Consider the following 23,675-nt stretch of genomic DNA (forward strand, 5'->3'; position numbering starts at 1 on the left):
AGTAGATTCTGGGTTTCCAGAAATGACATGATATGCGAGCAAAAAACATGTTCTAAAATTCTACAACAGATTGACGTCAGAGATATAGGTCTATAGTTTTGCGCATCTGCTCGACGACCCTTCTTGAAGACTGGGACTACCTGTGCTCTTTTCCAATCATATGGAACCTTCTGTTCCTCTAGAGACTTGCGGTGCACGGCTGTTAGAAGGGGGGGGGGGGGGCAAGTTCTTTCGCGTACTCTGTGTAGAATTGAATTGGTATCCCATCAGGTCCAGTGGACTTTCCTCTGTTGAGTGATTCCAGTTGATTTTCTATTCCTTGGACACTTATTTCGATGTCAGCCATTTTTTCATTTGTGCGAGGATTTAGAGAAGGAACTTCAGTGCGGTCTTCCTCTGTGAAACAGCTTTGGAAAAAGATGTTTAGTATTTCAGCTTTACGCGTGTCGTCCTCTGTTTCAATGCCATCATCATCCCGGAGTGTCTGGATATGCTGTTTCGAGCCACTTACTGATTTAACGTAGGACCAGAACTTCCTAGGATTTTCTGTCAAGTCAGTACATAGAATTTTACTTTCAAATTCACTGAATTCTTCACGCATAGCCCTCCTTACGCTAACTTTGACATCGTTTAGCTTCTGTTTGTCTGAGAGGTTTTGGCTGCGTTTAAACTTGCAGTGAAGCTCTCTTTGCTTTAGCAGTAGTTTCCTAACTTTGTTGTTGAACCACAGTGGGTTTTTCCCGTCCCTCACAGTTTTACTCGGCACGTACCTGTCTAAAATGCATTTTACGATTGCCTTGAACTTTTTCCATAAACACTCAACATTGTCAGTGTCGGAACAGAAATTTTCATTTTGATCTGTTAGGTAGTCTGAAATCTGCCTTCTATTACTCTTGCTAAACAGATAAACCTTCCTCCCTTTTTTTTATATTCCTATTTACTTCCTTATTCAGGGATGCTGCAACGGTCTTATGATCACTGATTCCCTGTTCTGCGCTTACAGAGTCAAAAAGTTCGGGTCTGTTTGTTATCAGTAGGTCCAAGATGTTATCTCCACGAGTCGGTTCTCTGTTTAATTGCTCGAGGTAATTTTCGGATAGTGCACTCAGTATAATGTCACTCGATGCTCTGTCCCTACTACCTGTCCTAAACATCTGAGTGTCCCAGTCTGTATTTGGTAAATTGAAATCTCCACCTAAGACTATAACATGCTGAGAAAATTTATGTGAAATGTATTCCAGATTTTCTCTCAGTTGTTCTGCCACTAATGCTGCTGAGTCGGGAGGTTGGTAAAAGGAGCCAATTATTAACCTAGCTCGGTTGTTGAGTGTAACCTCCACCCATAATAATTCACAGGAACTATCCACTTCTATTTCACTACAGGATAAACTACTACTAACAGTGACAAACACCCCACCACCAGTTGCATGCAATCTATCCTTTCTAAACACTGTCTGTACCTTTGTAAAAATTTCGGCAGAATTTATTTCTGGCTTCAGCCAGCTTTCTGTACCTATAACGATTTCAGCATCGGTGCTTTCTATCAGCGCTTGAAGTAATGGGGGCGGGTAAACATCCCCTTGAGATGGACAGCTATTGCCCAGTTGGTCTCACTACAGTTCTCCGCAAGTTGCTCGAATGGATGATTAGCCAGCAGCTGTGTTGGTAGCTTGATCCTTGAGGTCTTTTGGCTCTATCCCAGGGAGGTTTTTGCCGAGGCCATTCTACAATTTCGTTTGACTGGAGTCTACTGTCTGGTCAACTTTTGCCTGGCATATCAACACCTTACCACTGTCTTCTTTGACTTGCAAACGGCTTTGTGTTGTCATCACATCCTCATTACTCTACATGAGTGAAGTCTGTGAAGCCCACTCCACATTTTCATCCAGAACTTCTTGTCACATCATATTTCCCAGTCAAGCTTGTGCTTCACACAGCACCCCCTTATACAAGAGAATGGGGTCACTTTCCCTGTATACTGACAATTTTTGCACTTAGTATTGTTCCTCCAATGTAGGTATTGCTGTACACTGACTGCAGGGTGCAACACAAAAGATGCAGTCCTGGGCTCTCAAACATAGCTTCTGTTTTCAGCTACCAAGACAAGTGCCATGCACCTCTGTCATTGTTGTGCTGTTTATCTCCATCCAGGACTTTATCTTGATGACCAAATGTTCAGTGTGGGGGAGTCTTATCATTTTTTGGGATTGGTCTTCAATGCCCAGTTGACAAGGCTTCCCCATCGTTGCTAACTTAAGCGAATGTGTTGGTCCCACCTTACTACTCTTTGCTGTCTCAGTAACACCAGGTGTGGTGCAGACTGCTCTAGACTTTTGCAGCTCTACAAAGCTCTGATACTGTCGCATCTTGATTAGGGGAGACTGGCATATAGCTCTGCATCTCCTTCAGCATTGCAGATGCTGGACCCAATACACCATTGTGGGGTCTGACTTGTGACAAGTGCATTTCTGACCAGCCTTGTGAACAGCTTACTCTTTAAGGCTGGAGTCTCTCCAATGCAGATCAGGTGCCAACAACTGCTGCTGAACTATACAATACAGATTCTCTGCTTCCCTCAGCATCCAAACTACCTTGTCCTTTTACCTGACAGGGAGATCCACCTCCCACAACATAGGCCCAGGACTGGAGTCACAGTCGTAATTCGTGTACAGTGTCTCTACCCTGAATTCCAACTTCCCCACTCACCTCTTGTCAGGGAGCAATTGTGTACACCATCACATGGTGTGCACCCCATCTTTGAATCTGTCACGACCTACTCTCTGGACTGAAAAGACTTTGTTGATCCCACAGTTTTTACTCTTTCTGGCCATCCTTGTTGCATTTCCGGGTTCTGAAGTGGTATACACTGATGGCTCTGCTGTCAAGGGATGAGTAAGTTTTGCCTACACACATGCAAGGCACACTGAACTAGGCCCGCTGCTGAATGGATGCAGTGTATTCATTGTAGAACTGTTGGCCATCACTCGAATCCTCAGTCACATTCATTTTGGCACCAACGAGATGTTCTAAATTGGCATTAACTCCTTGAGTAGGCTTGAGGCTATCAACCAATGCTATCCTTGGCAGCCATTGGTAGTGACTATGCAGGATCTCCTTCCTGACCTCTATGAAGCTGGATGGTGGGTCATCTTTGTCTGGACCCTAGGTCATGTTGGGATCCGAGGGAAAGAACATCTTGACCAGATGGCTAGGCTGGCTACCATGAAGCCAACTTTGGAAATGGGGGTACTGGAACCAGATGTTCGGCTGACAATGGCATAAATTGTTGGAGGCTTGGAACACAGATTTGTGTGCCCTGGTTTCTCTGAACAAACTGTGAGCTATAAAGGGGACCATGACCATGTGGTACTCTTCCCTTTGTTCTTCTGGCAGAAAGTCTGCCATTTTCTGTTAGCTTCACATTAGCCACACTGACCCATGGCCACATATTATGAGTTGAGGATCCTGCCACTGTCAATGTGACGTCATCTGATGGTTGCCCATGTTCTACTGGACTGACCTAATTTGGCCAACTTACACTGCCTCTGGTGCTAGTAGACAATGCCAAAGCAACTGATATGGTTTTATATTTTACCTGTGAAGGTGGTATCTATTCCTGTTTGTGAGGTAGGGCATATCAATGCCATCGGCCACTTGAGTGATTGGAAGGGGTGCCAGATCCAAGGGGCCCATGGCTGCCCTTGCTTGGTGGTCTGGCCTGGATTCTCCCCTTCCCACCTTTTTAGTTCTTCTTTTACATCTATCATTGATTTATTGTCTTGTTATTATCATTCTCTTTCCTGAGATTTTATCAACTTGTCCATGCTGTTGGTTTTCTTGCAGTAATGGAAGGTGAGGAAATATAGGTCGAATGCAGAGGGTGGAGCAACTCGCCCATCTTCAGCCTCTTACACCTCTCTTGCTTCTACTTGCTTATATCTCTTGATTTTATTAATTGTAATTTGCAACTGAGTTCATTATGTGATGTCTCTGTGTTCTTCCTCAGTTGGGACTCTTCCCTGATGCACACAGGATGGAGCAACTGATGATCTTGTAGCTTGGCCTCTTTAACCCCTTCAATCCAATCTGCATTACATCTAATGAGGCTAACAAGCTTCCCACAAAAAATACGTCCTGTGTTGGTGGCAGATACTAACCAGCCATTAGTGGTTCTAGCAAAGAAGGCAACCATAATTGCTAATTATCTAGTAGGTAATGATTTTTGTGACCAAATTTCATCAACTTCCTAGAGTGGTCGTGGAACATGCATGATGAAACAATGAAGACACTCCTGGCCATGGAACTGGCATGACAGCCAGAGTAAATGCTGCAGGCACCGGATTGTGCAACTTCACCATGAAGAAGCAGCAATCATCACCAGCAGACAGCTCTTGCAGTGAAAATCAACAGCAGTTCACACACAGGTCAGTACCTAAAAACAAAACTCATGTATATGAAGAACAAAACTTTGGCTGCATTGCAATACTTCAAGTAAAAAGACAACTTGGTGTTGGTTCCACAAAAAGTTTGGATGCATGTGATTAGCCAAATGGGAACAGCAAGCATTAGTGGGCGGCCATGCTCGTCATGAAAATGAACACCACTTGGACAACATCAAAAAGAATTATAGTGTATAATGCAACAATGCTACAATCACAGTGATAAGATGTTCTAATTGACTGTTTATTACAGACAGTGTAACAGATCAGATTCCCGGTAGATTCTGGTTCAGGAATTAGTGTTTCTGTGTGGCACCTGTACTCTGAACCAACATGAGCCACATTGCAGCAAGCAATATCTGCATCTACTTAAATGCTGACAAGGAAGTTCAGCATCACTGATGTCAGTGGTCCATTGATAGGAGCACACTTTCGAAGATTTTTCAAAGTGATGCCAGATCCAGTTATCAGCTGTTTATCACAATAATTTTCTTCCTGTCATTGCTAAGAGTGTGCAAGCTGTTCCAGTCTGCTTGAAGATTTTTGTGGCATGTTCAATGAATCCATGAGTCTCGTTGCTCAGCAAATGTCTCCAGAGAAATTTGCAGCAGCTCAAAAAAATGAACAAGAAGGCATCGTATCTGTGTCAAATAGTGATCTCCACTCTGCATCGATGGTACATGGATGTTATGCAAAAATTAACAGTTATTAAATGCTGACATAATACCGAACAGCTAATCCAGCACCAAACATTACTGATTTCAATTATACAATTAGTGGTGCAGCTGTATTTAGTGTCATCAGTTGTGCTAAGACATTTTCACAGATTTCATTGGCCAAGGAAGCCAAAAAAAATGGCCACCATCACACCATTTCGATTATAACATTACAATTGTATGCCGTAAGGATTAAGAAATGCCGTGCAGATACAGCGTAGATTTATGCACAGTGTTTTACGGGATCTCCTATTTGTCTTTTGCTCTCTTGATGGTAATTTGATATTTCTAAGCCCTTGCAAGAACATTTAAGCCAACTTTTTCAATGTCTTCAAGATTAATTCCTCATTAATGCAGAGAAATGTGAATTTGCTAACGCTGCAAGAAAAGGTTTCCGCTATTTAAAATGTGCTGCACCTTACTACCTGCAGGAGCCTTTGGTGATTTACTGGTATGGTGAACTTTCATTGGTGTCATTTACTACCTGTTGTGATTGTGCAACAGCCTCTCAATATGTTTCTTACTGGAGAAATATTTCTAACAACAGAATAATTCAGTGGGCTACAGAAGCATCTAAAGTGTTTGAAGATTTGAAGGCAGCACTATCTAAGGCAACACTGCTAACACATTCGAATCCTGGCTCACTGAGCAGACTTTTTGTAGATGCCAGCCAGGTAGTAAAGGACACTGCCTTACAGCAAGACGGACTTGCAAATGAAGTGTGGTGTGGCTGCAGCGGTGACTGTTTATGCCCTCTAATCCTGCAAAAACAATGTCAAGCGGTCTTTAGTGTCATTCATAATGTGTCATATCCTGGCATCAAACTAACTCTGAAACTGGGGGCAAGCAAAGAGGTCTGGCCAAGCGTCAAGAAAGACAGTCATCAGTATGTGGGCTCACTCCTGTGTTTTGTGCCAGAAAGACAAAGTTTTCTGGCATATGCATACAACCATTCAGGATTGTCCTCTGTCAATGGCACATTTTGCACATCTCCAGCCGGATCTTGTTGGCCTGTTACCATGTACAGTCAGTCACCATTACCTACTAAGCATCGCTGACTGTTATACCATGTGGTCAGAAGTCATACCACTAGCTGACATTACAGTTGAATCCATTGCCAAGGCACTTGTGAATGTCTTGTTTCTTCATCATGTGATTCCTCCAACCATTAACTATGGACCAAGGTGAGCTACTTAACCTTTGTGGCAGTCACCCAGATAGTAGCAGTATAATGGAGTGCATGTATTGCTCACTTGAATCTATTCTCATGTGCTACAAAGAATCTTGGATTGATACACTGCTATGGGCTCTGCTCTGTCCCAGAGGGCTGTAAAAGAACATTTGTCCTCTTCTCCAGTGCAACTAGTGCTTGGTGAACAGTTGTGAGTACCAGGTGATTTTATCGCATTATCTTTACCAACAGCCCAGCTGTTTGATGACCACATTGGTTTTCTCCAAAAACTAGAGCGGCACATCCGAGAACTATGCCCACAAAACCGACAATGACAACACCCTCAGTTCATTTTCAGAGAGTTGAACAAGTTTGTTTGCATGATGATGTTGTACACTCACCTCTCACTTCTCCATATTCTGGCCACTAGTAAGTGACATCGAAAACACTTTCATTGTCCAAAAGGGTGGAATGAATGATACTGTTTCAACTGAGCAACTTAGGCCCACTTTCATTGACAATTCAACAAATGAATGATTATGCAGGACACCAGTGCTGGCACCTGCACACCAACCACAAGGGGGCTATCCAAATAGCATGTGTAGTGAACCAGTTGTTAAAGTCATTTGTGTTGTGGTGTGCAGCAAGTTCAGCAACTGGATGGTCAACTTTGTGGTTGGTCACTAACCCCTCATTGCCTCATGAGCCCTTCCCTACCCACACCCACAATCATCAGACATGCAACTGCTGCTCTCAATAAGCAGTGTCTTGTCACAGCTGTGGTAGCATTCTTTTGGATATTTGTGAGGCTGTACGTCTGAATGTGTGTACTTGCTACTAGAAGAAGAGCCAGAGATCTTGAAAACTAGTGAAGACTGTTTTTTTGTTAATGCGTCTATGTGTTATATGTCAGTCTGCTGCAGGTGAGTGGTTGCCTTTCCCTTATTTTATGTATTGACCCATCCAGGAATTTCCATTATTGCTTAATCAATGTCTTGTTTCTCAAGCACTATTAGTACAGATTTTATTTAAACTGAGTAAAAAGTTTACTAATCCCAGACAGTATGGTAATTCACACTCACTAATCCATTCTGCGATTTCATTCACAACTTGTAAATGATCCACTGTGCAAGGCCACTTAGATCCTTTCCATGATTAAAATCTCACAGTTTTTCCTATGCAGTTGGCCATAAATTTAGGTAGTATACTTTCTTTATAAAACTAGTTGCATGAAAGTCAGATTCATCACTGAGATTCCTTGGAAGAATCCCAAGGAAATGTAATTCATCTATGAAAGAAGTGGTATGGTAAACACTTGATTGACAGATTTTCGAGTATTGTTTATCAGTCTGGGACCATTACCTGGTAGGGTTAATAGTGGAGGCAGAGATGTTCCAAAGAAGAGTGGTGTCTTTCGTCATGTATTTGTTCAGTAAACTAGAGAGTGTTACAGAGATCCACATCAAATTCCAGTGGCAGACCCTCAGGAGTTTGACCATAATGGAAATAATAAGGGAAATTAGAGCCTATATAAAGACTTACTGACAGCTGTTCTCCCTTAACACTTTTTGCAAATGGAACAGGAAAGAGAAGGGGGAGGGGGGGAAGGAATCATAGTAGCAACCATAATACCCTCATTTCTTGTACAGATTAACAATTATACCATTGTTCCAGTTTCTGGACATTATCTTATTTTGTAAACAATTTTTCAATTTCAATTTGAATTACTTTGCTACCATTTTACACTTTTCTATTGAAATACCATAAGCTGCAGGTGCTGGGAGAGCTTTACAATGAAATGGAGAAAAGAGGTTTTTTTTGGTTCCATTCCCTCCACCTGACACATGACACTTTGATTACCTTCAAGTGTTATTGTGGATTATAAAGGAAGTGCACTCATTGTTTTTGGTTATAGTTCTTCTCTTCACATTGTTTATCCAAGTGTGATGTTTACTGGCCACCGTGTCTCCTTTGCCTTGTGGTGTCATACAGATGTGGTATGGTAGGACACGTGTTCAGTTAAGAACCAAGTCTACATTCAAACACAGTTTAAAGTTATACGATATTGTTATGCAGAAATGATCTTGATAAAACTTGGTGGTTGTTAAGATGAGGGCTTAACTTCATAACAAGCTGCAAAGAGTCCAACTGACAAACTCCAACACTGGAATAACATTAAACTTGCAGTGGAGGAACTCAAAATATGGAGTCCCACAATATGCAATATTAGTCATGCTCTTTTTCTTGACCTATAAAAATGACATTCCCACAACTATAAAGGACTGTATTATTATGTTGTTTGCTGATGATACTAATGAAGGGCCCAGACTCAGCCATACTAAACACAGCCCTGATGATACCTGAACAGGTACACAGGGGGCTCAAAGGAAACTGTTCAATCTCAAACTAACGAAGACTCATAACATAGAATATCAGATACATTGAAAGCAGATGTTGGTAACAGGAAAAGACATTAATACTTGTCTTATATTTAATGAAACTCTGTTGTTGTTGTTGTGGTCTTCAGTCCTGAGACTGGTTTGATGCAGCTCTCCATGCTACTCTATCCTGTGCAAGCTTCTTCATCCCCCAGTACCTACTGCAACCTACATCCTTCTGAATCTGCTTAGTGTATTCATCTCTTGATCTCCCTCTATGATTTTTACCCTCCACACTGACCTCCAATACTAAATTGGTGATCACTTAATGCCTCAGAACATGTCCTACCAACTGATCCCTTCCGCTAGTCAACTTGTGCCACAAATTTCTCTTCTCCCCAATTCTATTCAATACCTCTTCATTAGTTATGTGGTCTACCCATCTAATCTTCAGCATTCTTCTGTAGCACCACATTTTGAAAGCTTCTATTCTCTTCTTGTCTAAACTATTTATTGTCCATGTTTCATTTCCATACATAGCTACACTCCACACAAATACTTTCAGAAACGACTTTCTGACTTTAAATCTATACTCGATGTTAACAAATTTCTCTTCTTCAGAAACGCTTTCCTTGCCATTGCCAGTCTACATTTTATATCCTCTCTACTTCGACCATCATCAGTTATTTTGCTCCCCAAATAGCAAAACTCGTTTACTACTTTAAGTGTCTCATTTCCCAATCCAATTCCCTCAGCATCACCTGATTTAATTCGACTACGTTCCATTATCCTCGTTTTGCTTCTGTTGATGTTCATCTTATATCCTCCTTTCAAGACACTCGTCATTCCATTCAACTGCTCTACCCAGTCCTTCGATGGCTCTGACAGAATTACAATGTCATCGGCAAACCTCAAAGTTTTTGTTTTTTCTCCATGGATTTTAATTCCTACTCCGAATTTTTCTTTTGTTTTCTTAACTGCTTGCTCAATACACAGATTGAATAACATCGGGGATAGGCTACAACCCTTTCTCACTCCCTTCCCAACCACCGCTTCCCATTCATGCCCATCGACTCTTATAACTGCCATCTGGTTTCTGTACAAAATGTAAATAGCCTTTTGCTCTCTGTGTTTGACCCCTGCCACCTTCAGAATTTGAAAGGGAGTATTCCAGTCAACATTGTCAAAAGCTTTCTCTAAGTCTACAAATGCTAGAAATGTAGGTCTGCCTTTCCTTAATCTATCTTCTAAGATAAGTTGTACGGTCAGTATTGCCTCACGTGTTCCAACATTTTTACGGAATCCAAACTGATCTCCGCTGAGGTTGGCTTCTACCAGTTTTTCCATTCATCTGTAAAGAAATCGAGTTAGTATTTTGCAGCCGTGACTTATTAAACTGATAGTTTAGTAATTTTCACATCTGTCAACACTTGCTTTCTCTGGAATTGGAATTATTATATTCTTCTTGAAGTCTGAGGGTATTTCGCCTGTCTCATACCTCTTGCTCACCAGATGTGTAATGGTAACAGAAATACTGTTGATAGTGCTGCTAAAACGGAGTTACTAAACACAGCCTTCTGAAATTCCTTCACCAAGGAAAACCAAGTAAATATTCCAGAATTCGACTGATGAACAGCTGGCACCATGAGTAACTTAGAAGCAGATATCCTTAAAGTAGTGATGCAATTTAAATCACTTATTAAAAGCAAATCTTCCAGTCCAGATTATATACCAAACTATGTTCCTTTCAGAGTATGCTGATGCAATAGCTCCATACTTAACAATCATACATGACCATTTGCTCAATGAAAGATCTGTACCCAAAGAGTAGAAAGTTGCACAGGTCACACAAATATTCAAGGAAGACGATAGGAGTAATCCACCAAATTACAAGCCCATACCATTCATGTCTATATGCAGCAGAATTTTGAACATATAATGTGCTCAAACATTATTAATTACATTTTAATGGTCTATTGACATACAGTCAACACGGATCTAAAAAACGTCGTTCTTGTGAAACAGAACTAGTTCCTTACTCATACGAAGTGTAGAGTGCTATTGACAAAGGATTTCAAATTGATTCCATATTTTTAGACTCTCAGAAAGCTTTTGACACTGTAACTCACAAGCGGCTTGTAATCAAATTATGTGCATATGGAACACTCTCTCAGTTATGTGACTGGATTTGTGATTTCCTGTCAGAGAGGTCACAGTTTGTAGTAATTTAGGGAAAGTAATCGAGTAAAACAGGAGTGATTTCTGGTGTTACCCAAGGTAGTGTTATAGGTCATCTGTTGTCCTTATCTACATAAATGATTGAGGAGACAATCTGAGCAGCCTTGTTAGGTTGTTTGGAGATGATGCTATCATTTATCATCTAGTCAAGTCATCAGAAGATCAAAACCAATGCAAAATGATTTAGATAAGATATATGAATGATGCAAAAATTGGAAATTGATCATAAGTAATGAAAAGTGTGAGTGCCACATGGAATCCGTCAAACTTTGGTTACACGATAAATTGATCAAATCTAAAGGTGTAAATTCAACTAAACACCTAGGAATTACACCATTGAACAACTTAAATTCGAAAGAACACATAGAAAATGTTGTGGGGAAGGCAAACCAAAAACTGCATTTTACTGGCAGAACACTTAGAAGATGCAACACATCTGCCAAAGAGACTGCCTACACTATGCTTGTCCATCTTCTTTTGGAGTTCTGGTGCATAGTGTGTGATCCTTATCACTTAGGATTAACTGAGTTCATCAAAAAAGTTCAAAGGGTAGCATGTTTTGTAATATCGCGAAATAGGGGAGAGAGTGTCATGGACATGATACAGGATTTGGTGTGGATATCATTATCAAAGGCGTTTCTCATACCGGTGGGATCTTCTCATGACATTTCAATCACCAACTTTCTGCACTGAATTTAAAAATGTTTTTTTTTTTGACACCGGCCTACATAGGGAGAAACAATCGTCATCATAAAATAAGGGAAATCAGAGCTCGCATTGAAAGATACAGGTGTTCATTTTTTCCCACACACTTTTCAAGAGTGGAATAACAGAGAATTATTATGAAGGTGGTTTGATGAACCCTCTGCCAGGAACTGAAGTACGATTTGCAGAGTAGCCATCCATATGTAGATAGTATGTCTCCCACCTCATTGTCATTAACTCCCTCTTCCCTTTCTATAGCACTGTCATCAAGTTTGCTTCCATTGTATAGTTCTTCCATATATTTATTCCACCTTTTAGACTTCCCATTTTTTGATTAGTACCAGTATGAAAGTGCATAACAAAGTCATTCTTGCAATAATTTAAAAAGTGCAATTGCAAAAGGTGCACTCAATGAATACATGTAATAAGGCTTAATAGGATCCTCTCTCTCTCTCTCTCTCTCTCTCTCGGAAAAACACACTATCAAGACACAGATCCAGAATTTGTAAAATTTGAATACACACACACCTTCAGATCATCAAACTTAATTTGCAGTTCCTCAACATTCATCTTAAGAGGAGCTTGCTTTTCTAAAAGAACTTCCTTTTCTTTTATCAGAAGTTCCTGTTTGCTGAGAGCATCCTCTCTAAGTTTGTCTAAATTAGAAAGAGAAGCCATTTCATTTGTCATTGTTGTCATTTTTTCTCGCAGAGTTTCCATTTCAGTTTTAATCTTTCCTTCCAACGCTTCAACCTACAACATAAATTAATACACATTACTAACTTATTGAAATTGTTAATTATAGAACAAAGAAAAGCATAATTAGACCATACTGGAAAGTGGTACATCAGATCAGCAAATGGTTACTGCTTGTATAAGAAGCAGAGTCATGACACTTATCTCCTACAAAAACAAATTACATCTATTTCTCTATCAATGATTTGTGTGTTCATTTCAGTATTGTTTTATGTTATCACTTCTCATGAGAGATTTCAGTTTTAAAACAACTTTCTGAGATAAATGGAGGTTTATTAATGAAAACAGGCACTAAAAAATGCTATACAATTCCCATAGCAAGATATTTTGGTTAAAAAAGTCTTTCATAAGAGTCTGTTGTTATGAGGTTAAACATTTCCCAAAATATGGGTTTACCAACTTTAGCAGTATGTTGTGCATATGTTGAGAAAATGTTGTAGTCTGTTGGTAAGATATCTGGCAAGTGTAGTGAATGTGGAACAGTCCTGTAGTGCAATATGTACAACACAAAATACTGAAATTTCAAGAAGTACTGTAACAATTTCACAAAGTCCTGTAACTTTGATTCTAGAGAGCAATCTAGGTCAGTAAACAAGTAATTTTTCTTTTATAGAATACATTCAGAAATATTTAGTTTTCAATTATGAAGATCAGCTTTTTAATTATAAATATTAGCATATCATACAGGAGTTAGTGAATGAAGTCAATCTACTAGTAGTTATTAAGAGCAGGTGGACACCACGGCTGGAGCTGTTACTCAGATGAGGAGGAAGAATCAGCAAAATTTTTACTGAGGAAGACCAGGTGGAAGATTGCCACTATGAGGCTCAAACTTTGGTGGCACGACAGAGAGAGAGAGGAATGACATCATTGGCTGGCAGCATGCACAGGACAGACAATTATCATCCTAACAGATGATTGGATACTGTCACTCACACTTATAAACTTAACAGCTTAGCATTTGCACTGGATATTTTGGCAGGTGCCACATACTTAGACACCAGGGAGAATATCTCTCTCACTGCTACTTTGAGTCAGTTATTCATTATGGCATAATCTTCTGGGGAAACTCAACAAATGTCATGAAACGCTTAATATTACAAATGAAAATAATTAGGAATATGTGTGTTGCCAAACAATGTGTATACTGTCAACCACTATTAATAGATTAAAAACTACTACTATCTATTTCCTTCCTTTACATACCGGGTGATCAAAAAGTCACTATAAATTTGAAACCTTAATAAACCACAGAATAATGTAGATAGAGAGGTAAAAATTGACACACATGCTTGGAATGACATGGGGTTTTATTAGAACCAACCCATATTGCTAGACGTGTGAAAGATCTCTTGCGCGTGTCATTTGATGATGATCGTGTGCTCAGCCGCCACTTTCGTCATGCTTGGCCTCCCAGGTCCCCAGATCTCAGTCCGCATGATTATTGGGGTTACCTGAAGTCGTAAGTGTATCGTGATCGATCGACATCTCTAGCAATGCTGAAAGACGACATCTGACGCCAGTGCCTCACCATAACTCTGGACATACTTTACAGTGCTGTTCACAACATTATTCCTTGACTACAGCTATTTTTGAGGAATGATGGTGGACATATTGAGCATTTCCTGTAAAGAACATCATCTTTGCTTTGTCTTACTTTGTTATGCTAATTATTGCTATTCTGATCAGATGAAGTGCCACCTGTCGGACATTTTTTGAACTTTTGTATGTTTTTGGCTCTAATAAAACCCCATGTCATTCCAAGCATGTGTGTCAATTTGCACCTCTCTATCTACATTATTCCGTGATTTATTCAGTTTTCAAATTTATACTGACTTTTTGATCACCCGGTATATGAAATGTTTTTATTCTTATATAAAAATCAGCATGTAATAAACTCTTTCTGTTGTTATCAAAAGTAGTTTTCACATTTACAATTAATAATTTGTACTTTGATTTAATTACTCTTGTTTCCTAATAATGTGTCACTCTAGCCAATTTTCAGAAACTGTAGGTTAAATTTATTGCTTTCACTACTTTTGTATGATGGACAACAGTAATGTAGGAGACATATAACCTATGAGAAAGAAGAACCATTGGGATTGTAGAAAAGACTAGGTGTATATGTTAAGAAATAGACTAAACATATATGTTACGAAACAAGATCAGCTGTTAGAAACTGCATTAATAATTAGTTTTGGAAAAATACTATAAACTAAAGTAATTACTCAAGCTAACTTCAACATGGCATTGTTAACAGGAATGATACTATTTTGAAAAAAGCTGCTACTTCCTCAGTTGTATTAAGGGGGGTGACGTTGATGAAATTGACCAAAAATGTCAATTTTCAATTTATTTTTTATTTGTTAGTACAACTCATGGACAATAAGTTCCCAAAGTACCAATGTTGAAATCGCATCCGAAGTGCCTGAAAATTAATTAAAAGTGTGATGTGGCCTCCCTGGCGCACCCATGTTTTGAAGCAGCACTTCAATACCAGCTCAGTGAACAACGATTCTGTGTATTACTTTCAACCAAACATGTGCGGGATACATCTAGAAGGCCGTGATACATACTCTTTGGTTTTATAGATCATCTTTGACTCTGTTCTGTATATTATAAACAATAACAAACTAGATGCATCATTTATGATGAAGCAATTCTTTTTTTGCCTAGTGATACTGATAGACATTTATATAAGTGTTCGATTCTTTCTTCATTCAGTTATGCCACGATCACAAAGAGTGTATAAAAAACTGGATAAACTGCATTTGAATAATGTAGTGAATGGGAGACGTGAGAAACAATGGCAATCCAGCAATGAAGCTATGTCCGAAGTAAGAACATCTGCTGAAAATGTGAACTCGTTTCCTAGCAGCTCCAAGCGAAAAATTGGTGAGGTAAATGGTGCATACTACAGTGATGAAACTCGGTACCTTTAATTTAGATTAACTGATGTTGAATTATTGACTGCAGCAGTGAAATTTTCTTGTATTTGTAAGATGTGTGGTAGTGATAACATTCAGATTATAGATGATGGTACGGGAGAAGGCTTGGCAGCCAATCTGCATATTGTGTGCAAAAAATGTGATGCTGATAGTTCATTCAAAACTTCTAAATGTAAAAACTGGTACTATGAAGCTAATATGAGGTTTACCTATGGATTGAGGTGCATTGTAGTTGGGAGAGAAAGGGGGAAATTTATTGTGAGGAATAATGAATATGCCAGCACCATGTCTGAGATTTACACAAATAAACTGTGTACTGGAAAACATAATTTCTGACATGTGTGAGGACAGTATGGTAACAGCTGTAGTAGAAGCTATTGCAGACAATGATCCGTTAGATGAGAACGATTCTGGTCATGTTAGGACAGATCTTGTTGTGTCATGTGATGGTACATTCATGAAAAGAGGGCATATGTCTTTATGTGGTGTGTCAAGTGTCGTAAGTATTGAAACAGGGAAGTTACTAGATGTTCAAGTTATGAGCAAATTCTGCCATAACTATGCACTTAGTGGAGAATGTGAAGAAGCTGTAAAAGGACATAACTGCAGCAAAACATTTTCTGGTTCTAGTGGTGGAATGGAAGGAGCTGGTATGCAAATTATTTTTAAGAGATCTGTCAAGGAATGTGGAGTCAGATATGTGGAATATCTGGGGGATGGTGACTCCAATGTATTCAAGTCTGTGAATGAGAGAAAACTTTATGGAGAACTTTCAATTGAGAAACTTGAATGCATAGGTCACATCCAGAAGAGAATGGGTTCAAGATTGAGGAAACTTGTCAGTGACATGAAAGGCTAAAAGTTGGAAGATGGAAAGGGCATTGGTGGACACAACAGACTCACAAAGAAGATGATAGACTCTCTTCAAGAGTATTATGGCAAGGCTATCAGACAGAATCTTTCCAATGTAAATGACATGAAAAGTGCAGTATGGGCTACATATTCCACATGTTGTCAACAGATGAACACCCTATTCATAATCGGTGCCACATTAGCTGGTGTAAATATATACAAGCTCAGAGGGATAACAACCCCTACACTCACAAGGAGAGGCTTCCAAATCGTTATCTTGGATCTTGTCAAGTCCACTTACAGGTTTCTGGCTGCTCCTGCACTTTTCAAAAAGTGTGTTCATGCCAAAACCCAAAACCCAAATGTGTCTCTAAATTCACTCATATGGAAAAGATGCCCTAAAAACACATTTGCATCTGTTACAGTTGTCAGAATTGCAACTTATGTTGCAGTTATCATATTTAATTATGGGAATGTCGGGAGGATGAAGGTATTAGAAAGAATGGGCTTCAAGATAGGAAATTTTACTCAAGATATCCTGAGAAAAATAGATTTACAGCGCGTCTCTGCAGCTGAAAAGTCAGTTGAAGACCTGGTAAAGGAAAGAAAACAGACAAGAAGAAACCAGAAGAGAAACCTTGAAGGGAAAGATGACCCAGAGTACAAAAGCGGTGCCTTCTGAAGAAGTGACAAGGAAAAAAGTTAGGTTGAGCTTTAAATTGTGTTTCCTGAAAAGTTTGTTTTTTAAAGTTTCTGTACCTTTTCCTCAGATTCTCTGAATGCTAGAATTATGAAATTTTGTACTCATATTTCTGTAAAGCTAATAAACGTTGTCTCAAGAGCAAATTTTGAAATTCTGATTGAGAGCTGAGATATGGGGCAAAGTGCTTGGAATTTTGCATGAATGTAAAATTATACTTGTGGAATTATAATTAAAAAATTATGAAAATTCTCCTATTTGACCTATTCCAAAAACCTCATGAGAGAAGCTTACAATATATAAAGAGATGAAACAGAGAAATTTTTGTAGAACTCTCTTGAATACTTACTGAGAAAAAGGAACATACATTATTTTTTGAAAATAAAAGTTCAAATTTCATTCAAAAAAAAGTTGGATATATATAATCAAAGGATTTTATATGTAAATGTGTTACTTTCATGTAAATCGTGGTACAAAATTTCATTGCCATAGCTCCAAAACTGTGGATTTGGTGCATTTTTGAAATAGTGTGTGTTTTTCATCAACATCCCCCCTTAAAGAGCTGTTGCTTATCTCATATTGCTAACTTCATGCTGACATGACAACACCGATATTGAACTTAAAATAACAGTTATTAGTGTGCCACAAGAACAGAGGCTTATTTATGAAAGCATTGATATTAATCATGCAGCCAACAGGATTCTTCAGTCATTGAACCTAAATAATCATTTAAAATGCAGGAGTGGCTAGGTGGCTTTTTTTTTTTTTAATTTACAAAATTCTCAGTTTCTTATTTTGTTCCAGATGGAATCTTGTTAAAGATCTTTATAAAATACTAGACAACTGCACTAAACCATGGACAAGGGGAAAAATCAACATGGATATTATTTCCGTCCGTAGTTTCGACCTCAGCCACAAATCAGCAAAGGCAGCCAGAAACAAAAACAGAGCAACACGGAACATATTTAAATATATAATTAAAGTTCAAATGTTTGTGATTCTACTTTTGACTGAAAGTGAAAAACATGGATGAGCTGTGCAGTCCTGAAACATCGACTGTACACTGACCAGCGCAGTGCCATGAAACCATGTCAAGAAGGTGCTGACCTGCACACCAATGGAAAGAGCAGGCAGTGCCACACCTCCCTGAAGACAGAATTCAGTGCCCCCTGTCCACACTGATTCAACCACCTGCCCATTGCTGATCAGCTCGGTTCAGTCACACACTTCAAGAGCATCAGTACTAAGTAATATTATTAGAAGGATAGTTGCTACTCACCACATAGTGGAGATGCTGAGTCGCAGATAGGCCCAACAAAAAGACTATCACAATTATAGCTTTCAGCCATTAAGACCTTCATCAACAATACACACACACACACACACACACACACACACACACACACACACACAAAACGCAACCCTCAATACACGACTGCAGTCTCAGGCAGTTGAGACTAAGACTGCAGTCGTGTGTGTGAGTTTTGTGTGTGTGTGTGTGTGTGTGTGTGTGTGTGTGTGTGTGTGTGTGTGTTGATAAAGGCCTTAATGGCTGAAAGTTATAATTGTGAGAGTATTTTTGTTGTGCTTAACTGCGACTCAGCATCTCTGTTATATGGTGAGTAGCAACTTTCCTTCTCATAATATTGTTACATTCCATCCTGGATTTTCCACTGTTTAATTAGTATTAAGTTATAGAAAGGTGTTACTTAGCCTGTGTTCTGTGAGTATTAATAGAGAGTAAAGTACTTGTGTATAGGAGGCACAGGAATCAAGTTATGTTATGTTTACTCAGCCATCACCACTTCTCTCCTTCCTTATTTTGGTCAGTGTGGACTCCCACAGCAGCCAGCACAACATGGCAATAGCAGCTATTGATATTAGTGATCTCTCACCAACATTTCCAGCTCTTACATGATTACTTACTTTGCATATCCAACTATTTGGACCAAAGACGATTCATAATCTCACTCACTTGCATATCAGATGTCCAAAATATTATATGTTATTTTGTGAAGTCCTTTAATTAAAGAGTCCAAAATAGAAAATGAATTAATGACAAAAAAAAAAAAACTTGTAGTGACTGGATCAGAAACTATGCTATGATGCAGCTGGATTCTGCGATAGCAGCTAAGACTATTGCTTTGAGATTAGGGACAGGAAAAAGTACTGATGGAGATGGGAAGAAAAATCAAGCAGTAAATGATTGGTCTGCTTCTCAAGCTAGTGGAAATGGAATAAAAGTACAGAAGACAATTTTGAAAGGTAAGCATAAAGACTCCGAGGAACGTTTAAGATATCTTTGATCCTTCACAACCACAACAGCTTCTCTCCCATCCACTTCAAGTGATCCTCCTCAACCCAGCATGCCACTTTCCTAGATCCTGATCTCCTCCTTTCTGATGGCTCCCTCTGCACCTCTGTCCACATTAAACACACCAACCACCAACAGTACCTGGATATCGACAGCTGTCATCACTTTCACACCAAAAACTTCCTCCCATACAGCCTGGTCACCTGGGGGTGGTTTGTCTTCAATGACAAAAACTTCCTTGTTCAGTATGCTGAGGGTCTCACCAAGGCCTTCTCAGACAGGCACTACCCCCAGATCTAACTGGCAAATAGATCTCCCGTGCCATTTCCCCTCGCATCCCCTATCCTCTCACCAACGCCAAGAACCAGCTGCAAAGGAGTGTCCCCTTCATAATCACCCTGTACCACCCCAGAGTGGAACAACTGAACCACATCTTTCACCATGGCTTTAATTACCTATCATCATGCCCTGAAATGAGTGACACCCTACTCGAGATACTTCCCACCCTTCCCAAAGTGGGTTCCATCGTCCAGACTCTCCTAGTCCATCCCCACTCCATTCCCAATCCCAAGCCCTTTCCATAAGAATCAATCCGTGTGTAGGACCCTAGTTCAAAACTGGCCAAATCTGCCCTCCCTGCACTTCCTATTCCAGTCCTGTCACAGGTTTTTACTGACCTATCAGGGGCTGGACCACTGGTGAAAGCAGCCATATCATTTACCAGCTCTGCTGCAATCACTGCACAGCGTTTTATATTGGTATGACTACCAACCAGCTGTCTACCACGGTGAACGGCCACAGCCAAACTGAGGCCAAGAGCAAAGTAGGCCAGCCTGTGGCCCAACATGCAATGTGCAGCTCTACTTAACACACTTGATTTCAATTGCTGCTTCACTACCCGAGCCATCTGAATCCTTCACTCCACTACCAGCTTTTCTCTGAACTGTGCAAATGGGAGTTATCCTTACAACACATTCTTCACTCCCGTAATTATCTCGGTCTCAACCTATGGTAACATACTGTCCCCACACCACCCAAAAGTTTCTGCCCTACCTGACCTATCATTTCCTCCACATTCTCATCCCCTAACTTGTTTATTTTCAACCCTCTGCCAACGCATCTGCCAGTCTTTCCCTTCTCCTCTCCTTTTCTGCTCCTTTTTAACCACATCCCTGTCCCACAACCTGATGCTGCACATGTTGGCATTCTAGCCCCTGCACACTCCATCAGACTGTGTTTGTCTCTCTTCCCACACATACACTACAATCCCTTCCCATTCCAAGGGCCCTCCAGATTGCTGCTTGCATCCCACATGATAGCTGCATTCCGACCAGAGATGCTGAAGTTGGCAGGCGTGTGTGCATCAGGTGTGCTTGCCTGTGTGTGGTGAATGGTGTGTGTCTCTCTCTTTAATGGTGAAGGCTGTGGCCGAAAGCTCTATGTAAGTGTCTTTTAACTGTGCCAGTGTGCAACTTAATGTGTCTTCTTTACAGTAGGTAGCACAACTTAATGTGTCTTCTTTATGGTAAGTAGCAGTCTGATTTTTCCTACATTAACCAGATTACCATTAGTGGAGTGGCTTTATCTGCTGACAAATAAGCTGTGCTGTTGTTTAAAGATGAAATAAAATGATTGTGGATGTAACAGTTAGTAGAAAATACTTATCTCTGTTTTTCACCAACTCTGACCCTGCTGTGGCTATAAAAGAACTGGGAGTATCTGTTCCATCAAATTTTTTGTAACTTCCTGAGGTCTTCACAGTGTAGCTAACGATTAAGTATCCCAAGAGATATTTTAGATAATTAGCTTGACACAAAGTTTTGCTTTTTGGATTTGATTTGATTTTTTTTATTGGTCCAGTTTTATCATAAACCAAAAGTTGTGCAATTGACTGGACACGTCAAAGAAAAGTTGCAATAATATATAGTATTAGCAAATAAAAGGCTTATTAAAGTTAGACACCTATTCTTAGAATTTAAGTTTTAAGTAACTTTGTTTGTTACATATTCAGAAATTCTTTTACAGAACAGAAACAGTGCTTTGATAGAAATGTCTTTACTTTAATTTTAAATATTGGATATATAGCAATTTTTATTTCCTCTGTTATATTGTTGTGTAGTATTACGCGATACCCATGACATGACGAAAGCTCGAGCAACAGTTTCTGCCGTGATATTGGGGAGGGGGACAGCCTCGACCCAGCAAGTTGTTCGGACGATAGATGAGAGAACATACCGAAAGCTGTTAGAGGGGGGGGGGGAGAGGACCGACAATGTCAATATGAATATGTTGGAAACGCCCACCAGGAGGGATCGAAAAGGTGTCGAGGGAGGGTGAAGTGTGCTCGTGTACTTTGCAGCGTTGGCACGCGATGCAAGAGCGTGCCCATTGCTGGCAGTCCTTGTTGACACTTCTCCACACAAAGCGCTCCGCTACAAGGCGGGCCGACACAAACACTGAAGTGAACTAAATTATGCAGTGCGTTGAAGACAGCCCGACGGAGCGTGGTTGGGATGAGGGGGTGTAACGTGCCCGTACTGTCGTCGCACCAGATCTCACCAGAAATGCCAGGGAAGGTGGTGCGGACGAAGTGTAGTGAAGAGGTAAGAATCTGAAATCAGGTTTTGTGTGTCCTCGTCGGGAGGTTGGAGCTTAGGCAGCTCAGAGAGGTCTAACAGCGAATGGACAGCGTCGACTCGTGAAAGAAAATCAGCAACTAATATTGTCAGCACCCTTTATGTGTCTGACATCAGTGGTGAACTGAGATATGAAGTCCATGCATCTGAAGCAGTGAGGAGGTGGGTCAGCTGGCGGGTTTGTAATGGCCGCAGCCAGGGGTTTGTGGTCTGTTAAAACATAGAAAGGGTGTCCCTCAACGTCAGTCTTAAAATGCTTGATCGCTTCGTAGACCACGAGCAACTTCCTGTCAAACGCGGAATATTTCCATTGTGCATTGGTGCGCTTGCGCAAGAAGAACTGCATGGGCGAAGTTTGGTCGTTGACTGTCTGGTTAAGGACAGCGCCGATGGCAGTATTGCTCGTGTCTGTGGTGATGAAAAGCTGCGAATTGGGATGAGGATGCGCGATGGTGCAGGCCTCGGCAAGAAGATTTTTGAGGGCAGTGAAAGAGGCAGTCATAGTAGGGGTTCATGGAACGGGCCGAGATCCAGAAGTCTTGGTGCCTGCAAAGGCGTCCATCAGTGGAGCCTGAATCTCCGCAGCCCGAGGTAGATGTCGGCAACAATAATTAACCGTCCCCAGAAAGCGCCAGAGCTCTTTGAATGATGAAGGTCTGGGTAGGTTTAGTATTGTTTGTACTTTCTCAGGGGGCAGTGAAATGCCGTCAGCAGAGACCCGAAAAGCAGGTTGATGTAGCTGCAATTTGTCCTGATTGGTCTCGATGCCTGCTGCCGTGAGAGTGTTCATAACAGTTTGCACATGTCAAACGTTGTCCTTGACGGAGGAGCTGAACACAAGAATGTCATCAAGATATGCAAAGCAGAATTTTAGTTCGAATAGTACTTCGTTGATGAAGCATTGACAGGTCTGGCTTGCGTTTTTCAGACCGAAGGGCATGAATTGAAACTGAAATAACCCGACTGGGGTGGTGATTGCTGTCTTCTCGATGTCTTCAGGAGCCATGGGGATCTGGTGGTAGGCCTGTTTGCAATCAATGACAGAGAACGTGGTCGCACCTGCGAGGGAACTGGTAAAGTCAGCAATATTGGGTACGGGGTAGGTGTCCATAATTGTTCATGTGTTTAGTCGACAGTAGTCTCCGCACATGTGCCAGGGCACGTCTTTCTTGGGTGTCATATGAATCGGCGTAGACCAGCTACTGGCAGAGGGTTCAATGACACTGGAGCTTAGAAGCTCAGAAATCTGCTTTTTAAGGTTGGAGAGGCGCTCGGGACAAAGTTGACGTGGTTTACTGGAGATCAGGGGGCCTGGCATGACGCGAAGCTTGTGAACCGTGCCGTTGGTGACGACAGAAATGTTGCCGTCGGCGCAGGAGGTGGTTTGTTTACAATGTGTGGCGGGCGGGGCAGGCGAGGCTTGGTCGTGGTGTTCGGAGCCAGTCAGTGGATCTGACAGGAGCCGAGGCGGCGAAGTGTCCTAGGCGTCAACATGACAAGATGGCCACCAGCCCGAAGCAGTGGCACCGTGGTTGGGTGAGCTCGGTAGAGCTTGTGAAGCATTAGTGAGTCCATTGTCCGAGGGCGCGGCCTGTGGCAGCAATATCGCGGGGGAAACGCTTGGCGCAAGTGCACTGTTTGTGTTGTCAGTGGTGGTCACACGGCGGTGCGCAGGAGCCGAAGTTGCATTGTTTGAGGTGCTGTCCGCGAGGGGTGGGGTAGGAGCTGTCAGTTTGGGAACACGTAACACTCGTCACGCATGCACACTTGTGTCCGGCCTAGTGTCAAATGCTGCCATGTTAGGAGGGTGTGGCCATGCGGA

At 40.9% G+C, this 23,675-nt stretch overlaps 1 protein-coding gene across 1 annotated transcript in view; it reads right to left on the bottom strand.

Annotated features, from left to right (window-relative positions):
• LOC124797868 (intraflagellar transport protein 74 homolog) overlaps positions 1 to 23,675 on the bottom strand; it is a 212,613-nt gene that overhangs the window by 39,988 nt on the left and 148,950 nt on the right. The window contains exon 8 of the mRNA XM_047260954.1: positions 12,176 to 12,400. Coding sequence (XP_047116910.1) covers positions 12,176 to 12,400 — 225 coding nt within the window. The remainder of the gene's footprint in view (positions 1 to 12,175; positions 12,401 to 23,675) is intronic.

This window comes from Schistocerca piceifrons, chromosome 5 (genome assembly GCF_021461385.2).
Source record: "Schistocerca piceifrons isolate TAMUIC-IGC-003096 chromosome 5, iqSchPice1.1, whole genome shotgun sequence".
NCBI classification, from domain to species: Eukaryota; Metazoa; Arthropoda; class Insecta; order Orthoptera; family Acrididae; genus Schistocerca; species Schistocerca piceifrons.